This window comes from Heliangelus exortis, chromosome 18 (genome assembly GCF_036169615.1).
Source record: "Heliangelus exortis chromosome 18, bHelExo1.hap1, whole genome shotgun sequence".
NCBI classification, from domain to species: domain Eukaryota; kingdom Metazoa; phylum Chordata; class Aves; order Apodiformes; family Trochilidae; genus Heliangelus; species Heliangelus exortis.
In genome coordinates this window covers 1,748,474-1,768,004 of record NC_092439.1, presented here as the reverse complement: position 1 = coordinate 1,768,004, position 19,531 = coordinate 1,748,474, and the positions used below count along the sequence as shown (strand labels likewise).

The following is a 19,531-nucleotide window of genomic DNA, read 5'->3' as shown; positions in this document are numbered from 1 at the left end:
CCACCATGGCTGTGCCAGGAGTTAGCAGCAGCTGCTGAGCAGCCAGCCCTGCCTCCCCCTCCTCCGGACGCCTCTATAAACACGCAGGGCTTACTCAGAAGATTAGAAGGGACCAGGGCAAAAGACAACAGAGTCTCTTTTGTAATGAGGAAGGATTACAGCATCAAGTGACCGGCTGCAGCTCCCAAGTGGGTTTCAGGCTCCTTAGCACACCGTGTCTGTCAGGTTCAATCCCCCCCATGAGCCAAGGGGGCACGAGGAGGCGGGCCTGGCGTGGGCCACAAAGGACCCAGTGAGGACACGTGTGGCACCAAACCTCCAGAGCCTCCAGCACAGCTCAGGAGCCCATGAATGTAAGTATTGAATATCCCCAAGATAGATTCCTTCCAACATCTGCCTTCCTGCTTCTCTGTGACCTCCTCTCACTCCACCTGCTTGCTCTCCATCTCTGTGATGACTGTTGGTGTCTGTTCGGTGCCTCACGCGGTGGGTCAGGCACCTGATAAAATTCCTGTGGCCAGATCTTGGTTGTGGTGGATTTCCACAGTATGATTAATGTCAGTTGACCTCCAGGTGTTAGTCCGGATGGATCAGGCAGGAGGGTACAGGCAGCAGCAGACAGCAGGTCCCTGGGGAGGCATCCACAGATGGTTCTTTTTCTCCCTCATCCCCACCCCAGTGCTGCTGGGAGTCACCTCTCACCACGTACCTCAACCCCAAATGGAACTTTGAGCATTTCAGCTGCCAAGTGACATCCCAGGACAGTCCAACACAGGCTGGCAGGTGGGCAGGGAAGTGTCTTCACCAACCAGGGCTGGAGGAAAAAGTCCTGGGCAAAGCCTCGTATCCCACATCGGAGCAGAGCTGCAGAGAGGTGGGTGCCATTCATTATTTGCATGGACAAGAGCTGAAGTTTTCCATGTTTGGTAAAGAGTGAATCTGTATTTCAATTACGCAACAAAAGAATCTCCCTGAGCACTTTTGAGACTCAAAGCATAGAGAAAAGAGCCAGCTTTCTGTAAGCAGCCCCTGACAAAGTGATGGGTGTCTGCTCACACTTCTCATCAGTACAGCCCATCTGTGTAGTCTCCAGGGCAGTTAAAAACCATTCTTTTGAGTCCCTGTGCACCAGGCCAGAAATACATATGGAAATGGCATAAATATACATGAGGCTCTAGTGCAAGGTGTGTTTGTGCAGCTGGGAAGCCCTTGGAAGGGCAGGTGTCAGCTCTGCTCCTCCAACACAACCCCTGAGAGGGAACTCAGGGAGAGTTATGACACAGAAGCCCAAAGGAGAAGCAGCACTGAAAAGCCAAAGCCAGGAGTAAGATGATGTTTGGTTGAAGCAGGCAACAAAAAAGTTTGCTGTTCACAGCACCAAGTGACTGATACCTGAGCTGTCCCCACCTAACTGCAGATCTCTCACTGAGATGCTTAAATGAGGAAGCTGGACACAAACCAACCTGCCTTCAGCTGCTGCTACAGAGCAGTAAGGTCTGAATTGTCCCTTGAACTGCTTCTTTGTCTCCATCACTCAGGGAAGAGCCTGAATAACTATCAACATAACTACTAACATTATTGTCTCAGAGAGCAATGTGTGTGTAATGGCCTGGGTAACATGTTTTGATTTAGAAATACCAACAGTTTTCACATTGGGTAATTATTTATGAACCAAGGGACCACTGACCCTGGCTTGGCATGGATCATGCTTTTTTTCTTTTTTTTTTTTTTTTTTTTTTACAAATCTAGGTTTATGGGAATGCAAGCCTGATGATTAATTGATAATAAATAATTATTTACCCAGGGTTAGACCAGAAGAAGTGCAATGGAGATGCTGCATGATTGAGAAGCATTTCCTGAGCCTGAATGGCTTTTTTTCATCCAGTGTGATTTATTGTGCAATATATGGTTGAAGGAGAGGGGAGGTGGTGGAGTTGCTGGAATTTGTGCTCTGTGAGCCTGGCCCAGCTCCATCCCTCAGGTCTCTAACTGGAAGAGCTGTTCTGCCTGCAGAACTAGGATCAGCACAGCCAAGATGTGGCCCACAGCCCAAATTTAAAGACAGCTATGTTGTTGAGCAAGTGCTATAAAACCTGTCAGATCTCCAGGGATACCTTCACCTGGATCAGTACCAAGAGATCTCTTGACTCTGTTGGTTTTTTTTTTCTTTGTGTTTCCTTTTTTTTGCTTGCAGTATTCCAGGAAAACATTTCCCAATAAGCAGATTTACAGAAAAAACAAATTTGAAGCAAATAATACAAGAAAAACAAAAATACAGGAAGAACTTTGGAGTTTGTGACAACAAATTAAACAGCTATCTTGGGGAAGGCAGTGGCAAAAGGGCTCTGACCACTCCAACCAACCAGCATGATTGAATGCTGATAACCAAACACTCAAAACCTCAGGCTCCACCAAAAAAATACATTCTCTCTCATTGTAACCAGGTCACAAGCATCTCTAATACAGAACAAAGATGTCAAGCTCATTAAATTACTTCCCTATCATAAATTTCCTCCTGTTTCCTTGCGTCACTGACTTCATCTTATCTTTTGATTTCAAATCATTGTTTCTTCCTCTCTTTCTTTCTTCCTCCCATCTCTCTCGCCTGCTGGGACACTCGAGGTGTCCCTGTCTGTGGTGTCCCTGTCTGCTCCCTCTGCACAAGCTGTTTGGCAGCTTCAACACCTGCTCATTTTGTGTGTTCCCTAGGACCTGTGATGACAGTGACATACACCAACCGTGTGGCTGACGCCCGCCTAGGCACCTTCTCACAGCTCCTGCTCCAATGGAAAGGAAGTATCTACAAACTTCTCTACTCTGAGTTCCTGATTTTTATTTTTCTCTACTTCACCATCAGTCTGGTCTACAGGTAAGCATCCTTACACCCTGACACAGCCCCTCACCCTCAGCCTCTCCTGGAGCAGAACAACTGAGTAACACAGGATTGGGACAGTGATCCTGAGGAACAGGACCTGGCCACCAGGAAAATTCCCTCCTTTCTCCAATGTGGCTTAGCAGCTGATAAATCTCATTTTTCAATCCTGAGAACTACAGAGTTTCTCTTCTCTAGGAAGAAGTGTTGTATTTGATGATTACCTCTAGAAGAATAATGCATAGATCAGTGGAGACCAAGACTGAACTAAGCCTGGAAATGTCCCACAGTGGGAGTTTTAGGAAGGAGTTTCCCCTCTTACACAACAGGCAATACCTTGGGTACATTTTTGAGAGCAGAAATCAACCCTGAGCCCACAGATCTGTAATGAGGCAACTGCAGTCTGTGGCTGGTCTGGTTTTGCTCAGGAAAGGCAGGGAAGTCCCTTAGGTCCATCACAGAGGCAGGGAAGCAGTTCTACAACAGAGGCAGAAGTGAGGTAACAGCAGAGCTTGGACTGATATTTTGCAGGATATTAAGTGAATTAAGGTGCAGATCCAAGCTGTGTGTCAAACCTTGGATGCCATACAGCATGCTTCTGAGCAAGAAAAACAGGGATGTCCCTGACATCAGACTGTGTCCCTTACCACACAGTCTCCACCAGGGAGCACTTCTGGCTCCCTCGGATTGGTCAGTGGGATATTTGGGGTGGTGGGCTGATGTCCTGGGCTCCTGAGGGCTCTTCAGTGACATCATCCTCAGACTCACAGCATAAAAGTGCTGTTCTTGGCTTCCCTCTCTCAGTTTCTGTCCCTGCAGGTCCAGACTATTCTCTGAGACTGATGTTTCTCTTTCTCCCTTTTAGGCTGATCCTGAGTGAGAGCCAAAGGCTGATGTTTGAGAAGCTGGCACTCTACTGCAACAGCTACGCTGAGCTAATCCCCGTGTCCTTTGTGCTGGGTAAGAAGCTCTGGGAAGGCACAGGGAAGAGGAACGGGTCAGTGTTTCTTCTCCCTGGTTTGATCCAGAGCTCAGCAAGATTTGCTGAGCAGATCTCACCCTCTGCATTTGTAAAAATCCTCCAGCAGAACCCATCATCCCAGGCTGCAGCTGTGAGGCGTGCCTCCAGCACACAGCTTGCACTGTCCAGATGTACCAGAGTCTTCTGGGCTCTGCCAGGAGAGCAGGCACCCAGTAGCATTAAAAAAAAAACCCCAAAGAGACCTGAATTGCCCCCCAGGGGTAGCTGCACCCCCATCTGATCAACCCCTGCCTTCCCACCCACGAGCATTCCCATCTCCCCCTCCTTCAGGTCGATTAATTTGCTCAGCTCACCTCTAGGTTTCTACGTGGCTCTGGTGGTGTCCCGCTGGTGGGCTCAGTACGAGAGCATCCCCTGGCCCGACCGCATCATGAACTTGGTCTCCTGCAACGTGGACGGGGAGGACGAGTACGGGCGGCTCCTGCGCCGCACGCTGATGCGCTACAGCAACCTGAGCAGCGTCCTCATCCTGCGCTCCGTCAGCACCGCCGTCTACAAACGCTTCCCCAGCATGGAGCACGTCGTCAGGGCAGGTCAGCACTGGGACACCTCTGCCACCGGCACCTCGCTGCTGGTTTTGAGGGTAAAAAGCCTTGGCAAGGAGCCAGGAGAATTCCCGCCCGGAGATGGGAGAACGCCGCGAATGTGCTCAGCGGCTGCTCCTGCCCTGGCTCTGCCCCTAGGAGATAATCGACTGTTTGCTAGGCACAGGATGCTTGTTCCTGACAGAAAGCTTGTTTGAAAGATGGAGGGGCTCTGACAGAAAGCTTGGTTGAGAGATGGAGGGGCTCTGACAGAAAGCTTGTTTGAAAGATGAAGGGGCTCTGACAGAAAGCTTGGTTGAGAGATGAAGGGGCTCTGACAGAAAGTTTGTTTGAAAGATGAAGGGGCTCTGACAGAAAGCTTGTTTGAGAGATGGAGGGGCTCTGCTAAATTTTTTTTTAAATAAGGGGAGCATCGAGTTTCTGAATGCAGATACAGTGCAGCTCACAGGACAGCCCTGGCTGAGCAGCTTGAGAGTAACTGTGGTGCAGTGACTTTACTCAGAGCTGCTCACCCTGCACTGAAAATGTGTGTGGGAAGAGCTCTCTGTAGTAAATGATCCCATGCACAGAGCATGAGCAGACTCCTGCCAAGTGGTAGGATTGTCCCTCCTTCAGGACAACAGTTTTCCACAGGGCAAGTGGGAATTTGAGCCTCAGAGCTCCCACTTTAACTGCTGGGCTCCCTGAATCCTCTCTGAAGATGCTTCCCAAGGTGCATTTCCCAGGCTGGCTGAAGGGAGATGTCTGTACCCACCCTAGTCATGGTTCCCTTTGCAATCCAGAAAGAGAAACAGGCACCTCAGGGACAGATGTTATCCAATTCTCCACAATTACCTGTGTACACCAGGCAACTGCACCCTCAGCAGTACTTTATCTCCCATGCTGACTGTGAGCTGGTCACATATACTGCAGATATCCACAGTGGAGTGAGATAAAAGCTGCCTCTCACTCCTGGAACTCAAATGTTTTAACAAGACTGCTCCTCCTCCTGTGTGTCTCGCCAAGGCTGAGCACCTGAGTCTTCCCTGTGATTTTTAAGGAGCACTAAAGCAACCACCTGAGATTTAATGTTTTCAGTTGAGACCAGATCAATTCCTTTCAGCTCTCTGTGGCCATTCCTCTCCCATCTACTCTTTTCCACCCAGGCCTCATGACACCAGAAGAGCACAAGAAGTTTGAGAGCTTGAATTCTCCCCACAACAAGTTCTGGATCCCTTGTGTGTGGTTCTCCAACCTGGCTGTGAAGGCAAGGAACGAGGGGAGGATCCGGGACAGCGTGCTGCTCCAAGGCATCCTGAATGTGAGTGACTCAGGCAAGAGGCAAATGTGTGAGATCCTTGTCCAGTCTTCTGGGTCCAGGGATTTCCAGAGCAATAGGAATGGTGAGGCTGGGCAGTGAGACAAGTTCCTGGGGATATTACATTAACTGTGATGGGAAATGTCCCCATGGCTGCTCTGCAGCTTGTGACAGAGCAGAGCTTTTTGTGGCCTACTGACAGGGTAGGGAGGGGATGTGACAGCTTCCTCCAGTGTGGGACTGGGACTCACATCTAGTTGGTAGTAGTGGGAGACACACATGTAGCAGGTCCTTCATCAGCCTTCACACACTCCAGAGCAGCAAAGTACAGTGGTCACTGGAGGTCTCTAGAACACAGAGGGAAAGCCACAAGGAATCATGTATCTGGAAGAGACCAGGAGAGGTCAAAAGCATCCCTAACAACCAAGGTCTGTGTAGAAAACTTCACTATTGAAAACTCTAAGATAATCCTGGGAAGCAGGCCATGCTCCACAGGCAAGACCTGGCAATGATCCCTGCCCAGCTGTAGAGAAAAAACAGTCCAGACCAGCTCATCCTTCCTGGTATTCATGTGCAGAGAAAGTCACATTGTTTCTGTTGCCTGGAGTGAGATTCATCTGCCCAGAGAGGGAGATCTCCCTCTGGGTATTTATCTAGACTCACTGTATATTCAGGAGAGAGAAATGGATGCTCCCCAGACATTCTTTGCCTAACCTGTTTGGGAGGAGAAAAACTCTATTATGAAGTGAGCTAGGATGGGATCTTTTTGGAGACACCCAGGGGGCAAAGAGCTCCTCCAGGGTAAGAGTGAGACCTTGCTGATGGACACCAAAAGGGAGCAGGAGTCCTGGCTGAGCCCCCTCTTCTAGAGGAGGTATGAATGGGAGGGAATGGGCTGAAGCAATACAGATGGGAAGCTGAAAGGAAGCATGTCTCTGGAAGACACCAGAAGAGGTCAAAAAAGCTTCCCCAACAACCAAAGTCCATGTGGAAAACTTGCTCTGGGCAATAGGGATGGAGTCAGTGTGCCCAGGAAGGAGATGCCAAGCTCTGGTGACACAGGCCACTCCTTTTCCTCCCCCCAGGAACTCAACACCTTGCGCAGCCAGTGCGGGCGACTCTACGGCTACGACTGGATCAGCATCCCCCTGGTGTACACTCAGGTGAGAGGGGATCCCACACACCTCCTGCCCTGCTCACAGCCCAGGCACGTTGCCCTGTGCCACAGGGGGCACCCCTGTGTCCCCTCACACGTGAACCAGGCTGAGGTGAGATGCACTTGGACACCTCATCCCCAACAACACACATCAGCTCATCCAAGGTCAGGCTGGACAGGGCTCTGAGCAACCTGATTTAGTTAAAGATGTTCACTGCAGGGGGGTTGGACTAGATGAGTTTTAAAGATCCCTTCCAACCCAAACTATTCTAGGATTTGTAGCTCAGCAGCATGGAGCCAGCCCAGCCTTATTGCCCTAACTCAGACACAGCCACCTCTGCAGAAACTTATTCAAACTTACTCAAGGTGAGGCTTGAAGAGGCTCCGAGCAACCTGATCTAGTTGAGGATGTCCTTGCTTACTGCAGAGGGCTTGGACAAGATGACTTTAGAGGTCCCTTCCAACCCAAATTCTTCTATGATTCTATGAAACACCCCCGGGATGACCCCCACGGGTGGCAGAGCAGCTCTGATGGAGCTTTGCCACTTGGGTGAGAGGGAGCTGAGTGCTTCTCCTGGGCTGTTCTCCTGATGCAATCCCAGACAGACACCTCGGCACCAATCTGCCCTTTTGTCTCCCCCATCCCAGCAGCTCAGATAACACAAAGAGCTGTGAAATGAGAACTGTTTTCCTCATGCTGTGCTGAAGGTTGATGAAGAACACACTGGGAAATGATATTCCTACACAGACCAGTGTCTTGCACACTAAGAATAAAAGCAAAATCAAAGTGTGCCTTTGCTCCCTCTGCAATACACAGCACATTATTTTGTTATCTAGGTTTCCAAACACAAATCCTGGCAATTCCAGGTGTTCTCTCTCCTGCCCACCATGGAACAGCCCCACACTGCTCACTACATGGCTTGGCTCCAGAGTCTTGTGATGCTGGGTGTTTATTTTGAACCCTCTTGCTTGTTGCGTCAAGAAACCACCACACAGCACTCTCAGCTGCTTTTAATTTTAAAAAGAGGAAGTTCCCTCTGATTACAGAGAAAAGCACAGAGCTCATTGTAGCTTGAAATCTGGGCAAGCAAGCAGGCAAATATAAAACAAAAAAAAATAAAAATAGGCCCAGCATGAGGAGCAGGAAGGAAGGAGCTGGTTGAGAGCTGGCAGCACTGACAGAGTTTCCCCTCCCTGGCTTGGAAGCAGCCTGCCAGGACAGGCTGAGCCATGAGGGGCTCAAAGCAGCTTTCAGAAGAGGGAAGGGCAAGAATGGAAAGAGCTCACAGCACCCCTTACTTCAGCAGCAGCACAACCACACGGCAGGTTGTTCAGGCTCTTTCCATCCAGGATGTCACATGCTTTCTTCTGTCACTGCCTTTCTGTGGAAGGCAAATATCATTCCTGGGACAGCCTGGAATGAAATACAGCCTGTGTAAAAGCTGAAGGGCAAAGGGTACGTTTGAAGCTTTCTGCAGTGGAAATCCATCTTCCTGCAAAAAAGGAGAGGAGGAAGAAGCCTGTCAGAACTCAATCCAAGGCTTTTCAAAAGAGCAGCAGCCTGCTGCTGTTTGGAGATGTGTGGGGTGGAACTGATGCTGGGAAAGCAAGCTGGGAACTCAAACTCTTCTGATATGTCCCCTGGCATCTTTCCCAGGTGGTGACCGTGGCTGTTTACAGCTTCTTCCTGGCCTGTCTGATTGGAAGGCAGTTCCTGGATCCAGAGAAAGCCTATCCTGGCCATGAACTGGATCTCTTCGTGCCTGTCTTTACGTTCCTGCAGTTCTTCTTCTATGCTGGCTGGTTAAAGGTAAGCCCAAGAAAAATATGTCTGGAGCCCAAATCTGCCCCAGCTGAGGGTTTGTCCCAGCCTCTTGCTCACCAGGGACCCAGCTGCATTCTTTGGCCTGTAGGCAGCAGAGAAAGGGGAAGCCAATGGGGGCTGAGGGTATTGCTGAGCCCTTCTCAGTTTCTGAGTGTTTCACCCTGGAGATCAGCTCTATCTTTCCTAAGCTTTGGTCCTGATCTGCCTGAGGAAAAAGGAAGGCAGTGGGCTACACTTTTATTAGCCCACTCCTTTTTGGGAGGAAAAGCATTGCTCCAATTTCAGGAGACATGATGCTTGACTCTGCCCCACAGCCCTTCTGCCTGCAGAGAAAGGGACAGGTATGACCATGATGACCTTTGCTGTATCTTCTCCACATGCAGGTGGCTGAGCAGCTCATCAACCCTTTTGGGGAGGATGATGATGACTTTGAAACCAACTGGCTCATCGACAGGAACCTGCAGGTAAAGTGAAGGCAGAATCCTTCAGATGAGTCTGACCTGCAGAGGAACACTAAAGCAAAACTGCACCTGAGGGCTTAGCAATCAGTCACAAAATTCTCCTCCAACACCTCTGCCACCTCACCTCCCCTTGCACTTTCCTGAGGTGTCAGCTGCATGTTTAGAAGAAGCCCAGGACCTTTAGAAGGAGATGGGTAGAAGAGCAGGAGAGCATGAGGCTTCCCAACAAATATGAAGGTGGCCAACTCAGTGGTTGCCCTCAGGAGCCAAGGAGATATCCCATGCTCCAAGAAGAACATGGGCCCTGTGACAGGAAGACCTCCCCACACCAGGGACAACATGACTTTTGGTGCATCTTTGTACACAGAGACTGACTGCAGCTGTAGTCCACACTGTGACACACATGATGGATCCAGATTGTTCCTTTCAAGCCCTTGGTACCTTTCATAGAACCACAGAATTATTTGGGTTGGAATGAGCCTTAAAGATCACCTAGTTCCAAACCCCCTGCATGGGCAGGGACATCTCCCACTGGACCAGGATGCTCAAAGCACTGTCCAACGTGGCCTTCAACATTTCCAGGGATGGGGCAGCCACAGCTTCTCTGGGAAGCATATTCCAGTATCTCACCACCTTCACACTGAAAAATTTCTTTCACATTCCTGCCTCTCCCTAGCTTTTCCCACCCTCTGTATTTAAAACTCTCTCACTCTGCTTTCTTCCATGCAACAACTCTCCACCTTAAGCCTGCATTAACACTCAGCCCTTCAGTCTTAGTGAGAATATTGTTTTCCTGTCTCCCTCAGCATCACTTTCCTTCCCATTAATCAAATCTTTCCCTGGGAAAAACAACCCCAAGCAACAGAAACCCACACAGCAAGCCCAACCACTCACCTCACTACATCACCCCCTCCTGCCCAGCATTCCTTTGTCCACCAATAACAAGCACTCACCCCATATCACATCTCTGCTGTCCCTTGCAGGTCTCCCTTATGGCAGTGGATGAGATGCATCAGGATTTGCCCATTCTGGAGAAGGACCTATACTGGAATGAGCCAGACCCTCAGCCACCCTACACTGCAGCCACTGCTGAGTACAAGCGCCCATCATTCCTTGGCTCAACCTTTGATATCAGGTGAGTGCAGCCACAGGGTGCCACACCAGTCTGTGTTCACCTTGGATCAAGCCTCGTGCAGGATATTGTACTTGAGGAGTAAGAGAGAGCACTAATATCCTTCTCCATAGTCCGTGGAATCTTGCTCTAAGATACTTCCAGGCTTGTCCAAATACAATAGCCAACATCCCCCATGGAAAATCCCACACTGGTTTGGGTTGGAAGGGACCTTAAAGACCATCCTAGTTCCAGCCCCTGGGTCATAAGCAGGGGCACCTCCCAGAAGACCAAATTGCTCCAAGCCCTGTCCAATCTGGCCTTGAACACTTCCAAGAAGGAGACATCCACATTTTCTCTGAGCCAGTGTTTCACCACCCTGAGAGGAAAGAATTTCTTCCTAGTATCTAACCTAAATCTCCCCTGCTTCAGCTTAGTATGATTCCACCTTGTCCTGTCACTCCATGCCCTCATCAAAAGTCCCACTCTATCTTCTCTTCAGGTACTTCAGAGTGCTCTGAGGTCTCCCCAAAGCCTTTTCTTCTTCGGACAGGACAACCCCTACTCTCTCAACCATTCAGAAAAGGATGCCTCTGACCTCTTTGCCCCCTCCCCTCTACTGTGAGCATCCCCATCATGGGAGGTTGACACAATAGCAACCCTGGGAGAGGCTTGTCCCTGGCAGCAGTGCTCCCTGTGCTGCTCACCTCCCTACCAGAACCCACCTCTTTTTTGTGGCGGTGTCACAGCCCCTTTTGTCTTTCCTCAGCATGCAGAAAGAAGAGATGGAATTCCAACCCCTGCAGCAAATTAAAGAGAACGAGGAGGCCAACCACTCCACACCCCTTCTGGGACACCTGGGCCGCCTCCTTGGCGTGCAGTCACCAAGCTCCTCCAGGTCCTCTTCCCGGATGAACCTGCTGCGCAAGCGAGGAGACCCCGCATCCCCCTTCTCCCAGTATGCATACCAAGACATGGGCAAGCCTGGCAGCCCCTGTGGCATCAACCAGCCAAGGGGAGACTCCAGTTCACAGGAGCAGTGGGACAGCGAAGACAGAAAACTAAGGGAGTTTGATGCCTTCATGTCAACCCCGTTTTATGAGAGACCTGGTTTCTACAGTGCTCCACAGACACCCATCAGCTCCATCCCCATGATCTTCCCTCCCCGACGTCAAGGCCGTAAGAAGCCTCCTGCTCTCTCCAGCATTGCTGCCTGCTCAACTTCTCTCAGAGATGTCATTGCCAATTCCTCACCTTCTAAGGTCAGTGATACAAATAAAAGTCAGAGCTCCCTTGGCTCGGGTGCAAAGGAAACGTTTGTTTGGCCAACGGATCGGAGCAAAGGTCCCGACTCATTGATTCTAACAGTAGAAGAGGAGAAGAGCAGCTCTAGCAGTAAAAGCAGAGATGTCACCACAGGAAGTCCAGGAGCTCAGTCCACAGCATCAGATAACCTTAAATTTCCCTTCATGGACGAGTCCCCAGACCATGAGAAGCAGGGTAGCTTCAAGAGTCTGAAGAGCTTCCTGAAAGGTTCACACCCACCCCAGCTAACCCTGGAGAACACAGCATCAGCTACCCCCCCCTCTGAGCATTCGAGTGCCTTTCACACCCCCAGTACCAAAACTCCTGGAGGCAGTGCCTCCCTCTGCTTCTCATTCCCTCCTGTGACATCTCCAGTGCTGGAGAGATCCCACATGGGGAACGTGGTTCCTGACGCTCGCAGCCTCAGTTTAGACGACGCAGCCGGCGCTTCAGAGCAGCATCCAGGAGAGGTTTCCAGGACTACAAGAGATACTGGAACTGGAAACACTAATACTCCTCCTACAAAAGAGGCAAGAAGAGCAGAGAGTCCATCCCCCAATGACTCTGGAATCTCTCTAGCTGAAGGGGACTTGGTGGGGCTGATGGAGGTGATCATGGAGACGAGTGAAAACGCGTGTGAAGAGCAGTTAGATGAGTACAGGTAGAGGAGACCAAGAGACACCCAGTTCTGTTGAGATTCCTGCTGGGTTACTGATACTGCAGTTATCTCCTCACCTGGCACTCACCCAAACAGGAGGGCAGAGCAGCCAAAACACCTCTTGGCTGGAACACTCAGCTCAAGCCCAGCCCAAGGCTGAAGCCAGCACTACCAAACACATCACTACGGGCCTCACATTCAGCAGCGGGCACAACTTGTGTTGCAACCATAAAACAAATAAAAAAAAAAAAAAACTTTCTACACTTGTGGCAAAACAACAAATGAGTCTTATATATTGCATATACCTAACAGCAGTTCAGCTGGTATCTGCATGAAGAACATGGAGCACAGGTGTGGCCCAAAACAGGAATATGTATTTTATGTTTATGCTAGTATTTGACACAAAACCCATCAGGAGCCTCAGGTAGGATTTGTGCTACTCACAAGATATTCCAAGGAAAGAAAGGGACTGAAGCAAGTCACAGCATTTGTGATGCAGCCCCATGGTTCAGCACATTCATGCCTAGCTGGTGTTTTCCAGCAGTGGGAAAGGAACAGGGTAAGGCAGGGCACTTGTCCACTAGAGCAGGCAGCAGCATTTGCCAAGTACATCACTTCCTTTTGAAGTTCCACATCACATCTGCCACCAATCTGAGTGCTCAGAGCAGAAAAAGTCATCTGGATGGTAGCAGACCCCATACAGCTGAGTTTTCACTGTCTTCCCTATGGAAATAAAAGCAAGGCTGAACTCCAGTACCATCTGTTTTGTTTCCTCATTTTAGTTTTTGTGCAACAGGAACTGAGATGGCAGTTTTTCCCCCCTTGCAAGGGCTGAAGTCTCTCCTGTATCACATGACAGTTTTACACATCCCTTCCCACCAGCTGCCTTCCCAGTAGAGCTGCTAAACCCCAACAGAAGTCACCATGTGCTGCAGCTCCAAACTGTGTTCTTGTGCAGCTTCAGCCCAGCCCAGCATCTTGATTCACAGGACCTCTTCTCCATACAGGAGAACCATTTTTCAGACAGGCAAAATTCCCAGTGAGGTGCCAACCCATCCCCTTTCAATAGCCTGATTTAACAGGGATGCACTCAGCAAGCCCAGATACCCACACCTTTTCCTTGAGGATTCCTTACAGCAACAGCTTCAAGGCATTTTAAAACAACTTTAGTCTCTGAGCAACTCCTGCAGTAGATCCCACAGGATGGAAGAAGAGTAATTTTTATAAAAGCACTAAGTAAAACCTGATCTCTGAGATGAAGGAATATTTGAGAGGCATCAATGCCCAACTTAAGATGGTGGTCACAGACCATGGAACAAAAATCTCTCACTCCTGAGAGAAACAGAAAAAGCCAACTTGAACCAAGTCACTTTATTGGATGGAGGGCAATACACAAAACACAAAGAGAAAATAGGGGTGGTATTTGGTACAGAGAATAAGAACTGTTTAACTAGATAGCTGAAGATGCATGCATGGCTGGACAGTAAAGTCGGGAGTCCCACTGAAACCCCACAGTGTGGCTCTGGGCAAGACTTCAGCTGTCATTGTCACTGTCCCCAAGGGTGTGCTTGTCAAAGAGGTACTCTGCCATGCCATATTTTGGTGCCCCCATCTTCCGCAGGTTGGTCACATGGTCACCCAGCTGTTTGATGGACTTCACCTGCTCATCCAGGTAGTGAGTCTCAATGAAGTCACACAACTGAAAGGGAGACAACAGAGTTTAAATTCAGGCCTGAACACAGCTCCTCCTGCTGAAGCAACAGCTCAAATCCTACCAGGCCTCTCTGGAGAAAGGACAAGATAAAGAATGAGAATTTTGAAGCTGCAGAAGATGCCAGAAAGAAGCCTTTAGTTTTGCCTCAGCAATGCCAGAACAGGGACAGGTTTATCTAGGCACACTTGCTTCAGAACCATGCAGTAAATGTCAGCTTAAGAGGCATCACAGAAACAGAAGCAACAGAAGTTTCTGCAGGTGTTTAGAAGCCCTCACTGCATAGCACTTGAATTCATGACCCTAAGGATTTACACCTGTAGAATAGTCCAGCAATGTTTCTTCTTTTGGAAGTCCCTCTGATTTACACACTTCCAAGAGTGCTTAGATTCAGACACCTGGCCATCTCTTTCTGATATTAAGAAGCCTCAACCCAAGCCTAGAACCATGCAATGTGTTGGGATGGAAGAGACCTTTAAAAGGCAGTGACTTCCACCTGAGAGGAAAACTGTGTTTTCAGACACTGTGTCCTGAAGTGTAAGGGCTTTTAGCATTCAGAAGCAGCAATGTTTACATGTTGTAACAGCCCTGCAGGCATCCATTGATTCAAAGAACTCATCCCACACAGAAAGAACCCTCAGATCTTAATTCTTTATGTTTGTACAGGAGCATTTTCTGTTCCCAAGAGCAAAAGAAAGGTTTGAATGAAGCAATAAACCCACTGGGCTGTGCAGCAGGCTTCTGCTACTCAACACACTCCAACAGGACCTCCTGAAAAGATGACAATAATCCTACCCAACAGCTAAGCTGGGTTTTCCCTGGGAAAGGCTGCACTTTCACACCTTTTTTCACCTTTAGGCATGGCAGGGACACACAGCTTGCCCCTAAACCCTCACTGTTAGACACACACAAACCCTGAGATTCAGCATTCACTTACATGTGGGTCATTCTTCTCAGTTGCCAGTTTGTGCAGCTCCAGCAGTGACTGGTTCACGTTCTTCTCCAGGTGGAGGGCACACTCCATTGCAGTCAGACCATTCTCCCAGTCATCCCGATCTGGTTTCTGAAAGGGGAAAAGCACACAAACAGATTTTCCATAAGTACTCACAGCCCATTAGGGAACAGAGAGTCTTTTACACCAGTCTCAAAGCCTGTGTAGATGAAGCTCAGGCATTTAGGTATCTTCAAAAACTTGGTGGACACGCAGTGCACACACTGAGCAGAACTGAATCCCAGACCTGCCCTCATTCCCTAGGTTCTCCTCATCTTATGTTCTCCAAGCTCTTGTAGGCAAAGAAGCCACTAGAGAGGCAGTCTTCCCCCTCCCTTTGGAGCCTAACAGCTTAAACATCTGTTTAGAAGTAGGCAGCAAGCACTGTCTCAGAAATGAAGGAGTTGAGACTCCTCAGCTCAGAGCTGCCTGGCTTATGAGTGGTATTTACAAGCACTCAGACCTACTGGTAAATAAGGGAATTCTTCTCAAGTGCCCATCACGTTGTTTGTTCCCCCCCCACAAAATTTATTACTTTCCCCTGTTCCAGATAATGTAATTTAGTGACTCCAAGGAAAGTGTTGTGGAAGCTTACAGGGATCAACAAGCAATTGGAAACTTGAGATTTCCTTTTGCCATGGTGAGAGTCAAGTTCTCTACAAAACTGCATACAAAGCAGAGAAGATTCCTGCTGTAAATTTAAGGTAGAAAACCCCACTTTACTTTAGTTACCCTCACCCCACAGCAAGGCACCTAGGGCTCTTTTCACACAGAAAGTACTTTTTATTCAGCACAATTTATGTGCTGAATTACTTCACATATCTAGATTTTGGGCTGAATGCCACGCTGGGATCACAGCACTGCAGTGTGCTTTCTACTGTCAGCTGCTGCTCCTTCTGGGAGAAGACCCAAGTGGAAACTCCTCCCCTTCCAGCCCAGAGACAGAACAACCCACAGCTCCACTCCTCACCTTGATGTCCTGCAAGAAGATGCGTCCACCCCTCTGGTTTTGTAGCTTCATCAGTTTCTCAGCATGCTCACGTTCCTCGTGGGACTGGTGCCTGAAGTATTTGGCAAAGTTTTTCAGAGCCACATCATCCCGGTCAAAATAGTAGGACTGTAAAAAAAAAAAAAAAAAAAAGGAAGAGTTCATAAGCTCAGAAGCAAGCCTCACTCCATCAGCAACACCAAGCCAAGTCCAAACTGGGACTTTAGACAATTTCTTATCATCCCTGCTCCCAAGACAGCTGGGGTGCAAGCTCAGGCTAGAAATAGCATGAGGACAGCAGGGCAGTGTGGTAAAACTCTTCCTTTTGCAGTTGCAAGCTGGATTTTACTGACCAGGTTTAAATTTTAACCTGCTTCTCAACCACAAACAAATAAATGGTTCCATTCTGAAGATACAAAAGAAATAAAAACACACCCCGTAAAGATACAGGCTCCTCCCAGCACCATTTGGACCCGGCAGCCTTCAAAACTTTTTCAAGAGGGAAAAGTCCTCCCCAGCTCCCTTTGTTTGCCTGAATTTGTTTACAATGGTCACAAGTCAAGGTTGTGACTTGCAATAGCAAGGGTCGACCAGAATTTGAAGTATTTCTGCAAAGCTCCCTCACCTTATGAGGGATTAGACTTATGTACTACACACTTTCTACCTTAAAGGAAAAAATTCGTATCACATTTAAAAGTGAATAGATAAATTAAAAGAGGTATTCAACCGCAGACACAAGATCATCTTTTTTGAAAGCCAAAGAACCCCCTATTAAGAGCAGTTAGAAACCATTACACAGCTTATTTGTTCTGCGGTCAGAGCCATTAGGCAGGGTTCAATGGAAAGCTTTGTATCAGCTCCCAAACTGCTACAGAATTTTCTGCTCTTAAACCAGCAGCTCGGAGGTTCAAGGTAAGACACTATAGTGCTTGTGTACCACAACCACCCACCAACATAACATTCAGCTTGGAGCCGAGGTGCAGATCTTCAGAGTAAGGCAAAAACGAGCTGTTAAGTTCTACACCTACGTGCCACAACATACTGCAGGGTTACTACAAAAACTCTCGAGTTACCTGCACGGCCACAGGGCAGAGGAGTTGTTTGGACCAAAGCTCCCTATCTGAGCTATGGCTAAAATCGCAGCTGTATGCCAAATGGGACATGTAAGCACAGCTCCACACAAACCAGAGATTCCTAACTAATTCCCTTTCGAAAACTACATACGGAAAAAGAAAACCTTGCCCGAGAGACAAGAACGCCTGTGGGAAAGGTGCCAATCGCTTCGTTAGTCAACTCCTACTATATCCAACCCAGCCCCAAGGGCAGAGCTGCTTAAAAGCTGCTGAGCTGTACTGATAACGAGGCCGCCAAGGGCAAGGGACAGAGCTCGGTTAACGTGTAACTGCGGCTCGTCCCGAGATAAAGGCCTCACCTATAGAAAACAAGAGGCTGCCCCTCCCCCCGGGCAAGGCCGAGAAGGGCCCCGAGGCGGTGGAGGAGGAGGAGGAGGAGCAGGGCTGGGCCCGCAGGCACCGCCCGGCGCTCAGAACTCCACCTCACCCACCCCCCCCCACTCCCCCTTCCCGGCAGCAAGGAGGCTGCTGGGGCAGCACGGAGGGCCCGGGCTGGCCCCTCACACCACGGTTACGTTTTTATCCCTTACGAGATATTCCCCTCCTATCACCAACCCACCACCCCAGCTCTCCCCTCCCCCTTTCTCGGGCCTCACACGTGAGGTGCGACACTTATTCCCCCATCCCGGCAGGGCCCAAACACAGGGCGGACCTCTGAGAAAAGCCATACCGGGGGGGGGGGGGCAACCTACACTCCCCCTCCCCACGAGGCTGACCCCCTGCCCCAAGCTAAGCATTGGGACTGCTGGATAGGCCTGAGGCGCCTCTCCCTGGAGGCCTCACGCCTCCCCCCTTGCCCTCCTTTATCCCAACCCCATGAGCATCGCCCCCTTCACCCCCGACCCCGCGCCTCTCACCATGCTGAGGTACACGTAGGAAGCGTAGAGCTCCAGGTTGATCTGCCGGTTGATGGCGGCCTCGCAGTCCTGGTGGTAGTTCTGGCGCACCTGTGAAGGGGGAGCTGCCATGGCGATGCCTGAAGAGGGCGAGTCGGTGGGTGCAAAAGAAGGTGAAGGTGGTAGCGGTGGTGGAGGGGGGCGGCGGGCCCGAGCGTCGCCGGTTCCGTCCAAGCACTGTTGACGCAGGAACCCGCTCCGCTTCGCCTCGCCGACGCGCTGTGAGGAGCGGCGCTTGCGATCCGCGCCATTTATAGCGACGATGGCGTCACGGCGCGCGCAGGGCCCCACCCATCCACCCACCCCCCCGCCTGACGTCACGCAGAGGGGCGGGGCCTCCCGTCTGCTGGCCCAGCGTGACTCAGCACCTCCCCCCGCCGCGCGCGCCTCGGCCCCGCCCACCGCCTTTCCCGCCTCCCGCGCGCGGTGTCGTCCCCTTCCCTCAGGGGCGGTGCGGGCAGCGCCTCAGCCGTGTGGGAGCTGGGGCTGCTCCAAAGGCGTCTCGGCAACCCCCTCCTTGCCTCCTTCCACCCTTAAACCGACAAACTTCCCCCCTCTGCGTTTAGTGACCCCCGTCCCAGCCTAAACATGGAGTCGGGGGTGTCTCCCCGCCAGAAAGTGGTGACTCCCGCTGCCTTGTGCCCAGAGGGTGAAGGCCCTCGTGGCCCTGCAGGTATCAAGATGTGTTTGTTCAACCCAAAACAGATTTTAAAGCTTAATAGTAAACTTTGGAGCTGTGTAAGCAGTTGGGGACCCACTAGCAGTTGTAGTGCTAGGAGAAGGGGTCGTTCTATTTAACTGGAAGTGGGTAAATTTAGATTACACACTAGGAAAAATTGAGGTAACATTTGGGCTTCATCATCTTAAAAGGTCTTTTACACACAGAACAATTCTATATGATTCTAGACCTGGTGAATTTTCAGACTTCAGTGACCAGGCCCTCCTTTGCATACTGCCTCAAAAATATTCCTAAGAAATGCAAGAAACAATTAAATAAAGGGCAAAATCCCTGGTTAGCCTGATGACCCAACCAAACACGAATGAAAAAAAACATTAACTAAACTCTTCAAAGCTGCTCCAAGTTAAAAGCTGCAGTGATGGCTCTGGGTCTCTGCTCATCAAGCACCCTGGGCGTTAGCACTGGGGAAGTTAAAAGGCACCAGACATTAAAAAGCTGCTGAGAAACTTCACATTTCTTGCCCTCAGATACTCACTTAATGCTGAGGTTTGGCAGAGGAGCCTATATTCAGTTCATGCAAAACACTGAATAATCAGCAACTGAAGAATCAAAGTTCTGACAGAAAAAAAACAGTCTTATGATAATGACATGATGATTTCAGCTGTGTTTAGTACTATCATAGTCCACTTCCCTCTAACCAGTTATTTCTACAAAGTTTTAAACAGTCTTGGAACCTTCCTGGAGGTGATTTCCCAGGTGAAGTGTGTGAAGGACTTGTGCCAGCACCAGAGGGCTTTCTGAGGCCCTTTGAGCACCTGCAGGAAACAGGCAGCCTCTGTTTTTACTGTTTTCTGTTGCCTG

The 19,531-nt window shown here is 49.7% G+C and overlaps 2 protein-coding genes across 5 annotated transcripts; one reads left to right on the top strand and one right to left on the bottom strand.

Moving 5' to 3' along the window:
- LOC139804843 (bestrophin-1-like) lies at window positions 1-13,031 on the top strand. 4 transcript variants are annotated; one of them, XM_071762533.1, is made up of 10 exons: window positions 4-353; window positions 2,710-2,869; window positions 3,738-3,832; window positions 4,214-4,447; window positions 5,605-5,759; window positions 6,842-6,919; window positions 8,570-8,722; window positions 9,121-9,201; window positions 10,182-10,333; window positions 11,079-13,031. In XM_071762533.1, exons 2-10 carry the CDS (start codon window positions 2,718-2,720, stop codon window positions 12,277-12,279), a joined length of 2,301 nt encoding a protein of 766 aa, XP_071618634.1. In that variant the 5' UTR covers window positions 4-353; window positions 2,710-2,717; the 3' UTR covers window positions 12,280-13,031. The 4 variants fall into 4 exon arrangements, with proteins under 4 accessions (XP_071618637.1, XP_071618634.1, XP_071618635.1 ...); XM_071762536.1 differs by lacking the exon at window positions 11,079-13,031 and having other exon boundaries at window positions 1-353; window positions 10,182-10,337; XM_071762534.1 differs by lacking the exon at window positions 4-353 and having other exon boundaries at window positions 2,424-2,869.
- A 597-nt stretch (window positions 13,032-13,628) lies between these two features.
- FTH1 (ferritin heavy chain 1) lies at window positions 13,629-18,277 on the bottom strand. The gene is made up of 4 exons (XM_071762580.1): window positions 17,953-18,277; window positions 15,945-16,091; window positions 14,921-15,046; window positions 13,629-13,971 (listed from the first exon to the last, which is right to left on the bottom strand). Exons 1-4 carry the CDS (start codon window positions 18,061-18,063, stop codon window positions 13,807-13,809), a joined length of 549 nt encoding a protein of 182 aa, XP_071618681.1. The 5' UTR covers window positions 18,064-18,277; the 3' UTR covers window positions 13,629-13,806.
- Between the last annotated feature and the right edge of the window lie 1,254 nt (window positions 18,278-19,531).

Excerpts from the sequence above, each read along its gene's own strand:
- FTH1 (XM_071762580.1), bottom strand. The coding sequence starts at position 18,063 with ATGGCAGCTCCCCCTTCACAGGTGCGCCAGAACTACCACCAGGACTGC. Across the intron at positions 15,047-15,944 it reads TCTTCTTGCAGGACATCAAG|AAACCAGATCGGGATGACTG; the intron begins GTGAGGAGTGGA and ends TTCCCCTTTCAG. Across the intron at positions 13,972-14,920 it reads CTGAGAAGAATGACCCACAT|TTGTGTGACTTCATTGAGAC; the intron begins GTAAGTGAATGC and ends TCTCCCTTTCAG.
- LOC139804843 (XM_071762533.1), top strand. The coding sequence starts at position 2,718 with ATGACAGTGACATACACCAACCGTGTGGCTGACGCCCGCCTAGGCACC. Across the intron at positions 5,760-6,841 it reads TGCTCCAAGGCATCCTGAAT|GAACTCAACACCTTGCGCAG; the intron begins GTGAGTGACTCA and ends TCCTCCCCCCAG. Across the intron at positions 9,202-10,181 it reads TCATCGACAGGAACCTGCAG|GTCTCCCTTATGGCAGTGGA; the intron begins GTAAAGTGAAGG and ends TGTCCCTTGCAG.